General features: G+C 46.6%; 1 protein-coding gene across 1 annotated transcript; it reads left to right on the top strand.

Annotated features, from left to right (window-relative positions):
- Window positions 1–2,515: 2,515 nt before the first annotated feature.
- LOC102703292 (protein bunched, class 2/F/G isoform-like) lies at window positions 2,516–4,230 on the top strand. Its single transcript, XM_015835008.2, has 2 exons — window positions 2,516–2,900; window positions 3,579–4,230. Exons 1-2 carry the CDS (start codon window positions 2,751–2,753, stop codon window positions 4,104–4,106), a joined length of 678 nt encoding a protein of 225 aa, XP_015690494.2. The 5' UTR covers window positions 2,516–2,750; the 3' UTR covers window positions 4,107–4,230.
- The last annotated feature ends 785 nt before the right edge of the window (window positions 4,231–5,015 follow it).

Raw genomic sequence — 5,015 nt, 5'->3', positions numbered from 1 at the left:
AGAATACTTATAGCCACTTTGAAAGATATTATTGTCATGGAAATTTTAGAGACTTCCAAAAAAAATTATATGAAAACTTTGACTCATATGAAAGGATAGGAAAGTTTCCATTAATTTCATTGGAAATTAAGCAAAATATCGTCAAACATCTTACAAATTACCTTTACTTTGTTTGTTCTATATGATGCTATCAAAAGATTTTTCGGATTCCATGTGATTTCCATTTCTGCAGCATTAGAGAATATTGTCTTTCAAATCCTTGGTTCTTTTTATTGTTATGTTTCTACATCTTGTTGCCTTAAAGATATCACTCCTGCACTAGACTAAAACAAAGCTAGAAAAGAATTCTTAGGTATCCGTCATAAAATTTGTAGATTATATACTTGCATCTTACAATCCTACGTGTACATTGCGTTCTTTTTAGCTAATGGTAGTTGGCTTATCTGCTCTATGTTAACATTAACTACTCCTTATATAACTTGTTCAATCATATGTTGACTTTCTAATGCGCTATCTTCATTCTAGAAGATAAGAACTTGTGGCCATGATAGAAGAGAGTATAATATTTAACCAATCTATGAAAATAAATTGTGCATAATCCATCCAATTGTCCATTTCAAAAGCCCCGATAGCACTTCTCCTTTTACAAGGATAACATAACATTCACGATATTCCCAAATGACTCATGCCTAAATGCAACTCTCCATGATTTTTATTCTTATTTGCCGCTTGGTCTCTACTTAAACTTTCTCGTGTGCCACTTTTCGCTTTTGCACCTTTGTAGCATCTATTTTGCATGTGTTTTGTCATGTGGCAAATGATATTGAAACACAAAAAATACCTTGGGTTAACATGTAAGTCTACTCCCATAGTCCCTACCTCGAGCTAATGAAAGAGGGGTAAGGAGGAGAGACAAGATGTAAGACCACCTGTGCATCTCCTCATCGGTATCGAGGATGTCACTGGGCTTGGGGATGGTGGCCTTCCATCATGATGCATCAACAACTCTTATCTTACCTCCCTCCCTCAATGGTGTCGATGGATCTGAGCGTGATAGTGGTGAATGATGGCATGATCAATGGATCTGCACTGTTCGATCTTTCTGGTTGTGACCACGTCAAGGACAATGTGAGCTTCATTTGTGTGTTCCTTATTGGCCTTGTCACTTGATGTGACTGATGGTGCTCGCCGTTGTGAAGGATGTGTTGTCGTTAAAGCTTCTTCAGCTCGCTTCTTTTGTTGCCACTCAGTGTTCCCTTTGTTCTCAATGCCTCTTTTCTATTGTTGCAAGAGCATGCTATTGTCGTTGTACTATAGTTCCACGGCTCATCCTTAGCACACATTATAAAGGGCAACAACATGCTCGATAGTGGTTATTAGTGGGGATATCCGCTATCCGAGGGGTTCTTCACGGTGTCTCTCCTAATTCTCTCTCATCAATTGAAAGTAGAAAGCTATGGTATGACGTACATATGGACCCAAGGGTATTTAGTGTTGTCCATCACACCAAACCCAACAAAAAAACCAAAATAAACTTCACGTGGATTAAAAAACAGAGTGAAAATATGACCATATGGCAAATCGGAATTAAATTCAGGTAATTATGAGCTTTACGCATGTAGCCATTTGTAAAGAGGGTAAACAGTAATTTTCTCCCATTTCTAAAGCCCTCCTACCACCCACTTCCCGCAAGGGATTTTTTCCTAGGACCTCTTCGTTTCAAAGGATTTTTACAGAAAAATTGAAGGAATTAAACTGTTTCCTCTGAAATACTTTCACCGTCTCAAAATAAACTAGTTTTTCACTTTTTACCTATAATTTTTGATTTTTTTGTCTTATTTAAATTTTTTTGCGATTAATATTTTTGTTTTTATTAGATGATAAATCATAAATAGTATTTTACGTGTGACTAATTTTTTTCTAATTTCTTAAAAAAATTTTAAATAAGATAGATGGTCAAACGTTAGACACGAAAACCGGAGATTTGGTTTTTGGGACAGAAGGAGTATCTGTCAAACGAAGAGACCTCTAATCCGAAATCACCTGGAAAATTCAACCTCATTATGCCCATTTTTTTCCTTTACAGGGTGTAGAGTAGAGTCCACACATAATTTACCAATCCCAAAGAAGATACCTCGGGCATGGGTCCCCGGAAATGCCCACAAAACGCAGTACTCCACCCCCCATACGTGCATCAAACTACTCCTACTCCGGGTCATCTACGCCACCTCCGCATGCACACGGATTACATAAGCCTCACGCTCTCCCTCCCCCCTCTCTCTCTCTAATCAGATAGTAGTAGAGAGAGAAGGAAAGCGAAGTAGTCAGCAGTACGTTGTAGACTACTAGTAGGAGTAGGAGTAGGAGGAGGAGGAGGCTGGTCCACCGTCGCAGTCCGTCACACGCCGGGAGGCCTTGCCATCAATGCGGGGGGGTCGGGCCGCATTGATTGCACATCTTGTCCTCATGCCTTGCCTTTCCAACACCTTAATTAATGGCGCCCATGCGTCCCTCCAAAACCTCCCCTGTTTCCCCCCTCCTCCTACTCCGGTATATCTATCTCCTCTCCTCTCCCCCCGGCTCTCGCCGTCTCTCGGCTTCGTCTCCGGTGGTAGCTAGCTTCTGTTGGATTGCCTAGGAGTGTGTATAGCTTGCTGCTTGCTGCTTGCTTGCTTGAGCTAGCTGAGGTGTGGGCCGTACGTGTGGCGTATGGTGGTGGTGTGCTAGCTAGCTAGCTGCTGCTTCTATAGATGGTTGCAGGGGCGGTGGGGTATATGGCGCGGGCGGCGGACGGCGGCGGCAGAGCGGCGGAGCTCGTCACCAGGGATTTCCTCGGCGGGTGCGTGGCCGCCGACGACGCCAGGGACGCCGCCGCCGCGACTGCCAGGCACGACGCCGTGGTATGCGAGCTCCGCTCCTGGCCGCCCTCGCTTTCTTCTCCCCTGTTCGATTGGATTCAGCATGCTTTCTTTGGTTAGCTAGTACTATCAGTTTGGTTGTGATCTATGAATTGGTTGGCTGGTTTAGTTGGGAAATTAGAGCAAGATTTAATGATCACAAGCTGCTCAAGAATAGTGATTTGGTGGAACAGCACCGTGGATTGACCCAAAGGGCAGGAATTAATTCGATCCCCCAAATTTTTTTCTTCAAGTTTGGTCTGGTCTCATTTTTTTTAAAAAAAGATAGACAGGTAGATAAGCGTAATCTAGAAACTGAGCAAGCCATTTTAATACTACTAGCAAGAGTATGTTCATTAAATTACCTTGTTTATCAGAGTATCTACTGGTGGATTACTCAATATGCTATGACTAGTAGATTCCTTATTTTAGATACAGTCAATTCCTTTTTTTTTCTGTGGTCAGTTTACCTTCTTCTGCCGTGTTATCTTGGCAAGGGCTAGTAGAATTCCTGTGGTAATTCCAACAGTACCAAGAATGAAAGCAACTGTTAGTTTCAATTTATGATTTTTACGTGCAGCATTGAGAAATTCGCAATTTTTGTATCCGAAAATCGGTTAATCTTTTCGCTCTGATTCGGTTTCTGTCTCAAAGGTCTTAACTTTTACTGTGTTTGTGCAGTCCGGCAAGGTGTCCCTGCAGAAGCAGGTGTGCCCGGCGACGCCGAGGGATCTCAACCTCTTCCCCGTCCCCGGCGCCGCCGCTTCGGCGGCCAAGCCCTGCACTTCCACGGCGGCGGCCGCCCCAAGCGCGGGCGGCACGACGACGTACCACAGCGTGTGCACGATCGAGAAGGTGAAGACGGCGCTGGAGCGGTTCGAGCGCGGCAAGCACGGCCACCACCAGCACCAGCAGCAGCACAGCGCCGGCGCGTCCCCGTCGTCGTCCTCCGTCACCACCTCCTCCGTGAAGCGCCGCGGCGGCGGCGGCGGCGGCGGCGTGGAGCAGGGCGACGGCTGCGACTCCCCGTCCGCCGCGGGGGGCAGCGGCATGGTGGCCGCCGCGTGCCCGAGGTGCTTCCTCTACGTGCTCATCTCCCGGTCCGACCCCCGGTGCCCGCGGTGCGAGTCGCACGTGCCGCCGCCGCCGTCGCCGGCGCCCAAGAAGAAGCCGCGGATCGACCTCAACGTCGGCTTCCTCGGCACCTAGCTTCTTACCACCTCACCCCGCATCGATCATCATCCCACGGCGGACACATGTGACTTAGCTTTGCTAAGCCATGCCCCAATTCTGTTAGGAAAATCAATCAATCAATCAATCAATCAAACACGTAGTAGTAGTACTCCATAGAACACGAGGATACTAGTAGTACTAGCACTCTCTGTAATTGATCAAAGCATTCGGCCTTAATCAACTTCCCATTTTAGTCCACATCTACCATCATAATTAATCATCTCATTGGCAGATTAGTGATCCAATCAATCTGCAGCATACTGTACGTACCGTGGAGTACGAGTTAGTACATGGGGCGCATTGATTACTCGACGACGTTGTAGTCGAAGCAGAGCAGCTGCAATTACGAGCGCTGCGCAAGTCGTGAGTTCGTGACGCCGGGTTTAATTAGGTGTGCAGCGCGGTGCAGTGCGTATCACGTTTCTTTCTCGCGCGCGTCTCTAATAATAATGGATCAGGAGAGGAGTTTTGGAGTTTGACGTCGCAGCTGCAGCTTTGATGAGGTGCAGTCTTTAGTGTGCTGCTGCTGCGTCCTCTCGGCTATGGCCGACATGAATTGGGGTGGAGAGGAGCCGCAATTAATGGCGCGATGGCGATGGTTGTCCGTGCCCTGCTGTCCTCTTCCTCGCTCAAGAGCAGTACTCCATATACCACTATAGCAAGCAGAAGCGGCCTTTGCTCCGCTGTGTGCTGCTGGGTTGGCGCTGTGTCCACGTACTTCTACTATAGCGATCTATATCGATTTTAACGGTGATGACACTGAATCTGCCATCACTATCAGAGTCAATGACGTGTGAGCCCTATTTATCAGTATTGCCAACTCCACCCTGCCCGACAATCCCGCCGTCGCACCGTCTCGGTCAAGACCCCGCAACAGACAGTGTA

This window comes from Oryza brachyantha, chromosome 3 (assembly GCF_000231095.2).
Source record: "Oryza brachyantha chromosome 3, ObraRS2, whole genome shotgun sequence".
Classification (NCBI taxonomy): domain Eukaryota; kingdom Viridiplantae; phylum Streptophyta; class Magnoliopsida; order Poales; family Poaceae; genus Oryza; species Oryza brachyantha.
Note: the sequence above shows the minus strand (reverse complement) of the source record. Positions and strands in the feature narration are given on the sequence as shown.

Excerpts from the sequence above, each read along its gene's own strand:
- LOC102703292 (XM_015835008.2), top strand. The coding sequence starts at position 2,751 with ATGGTTGCAGGGGCGGTGGGGTATATGGCGCGGGCGGCGGACGGCGGC. Across the intron at positions 2,901-3,578 it reads CTGCCAGGCACGACGCCGTG|TCCGGCAAGGTGTCCCTGCA; the intron begins GTATGCGAGCTC and ends GTGTTTGTGCAG.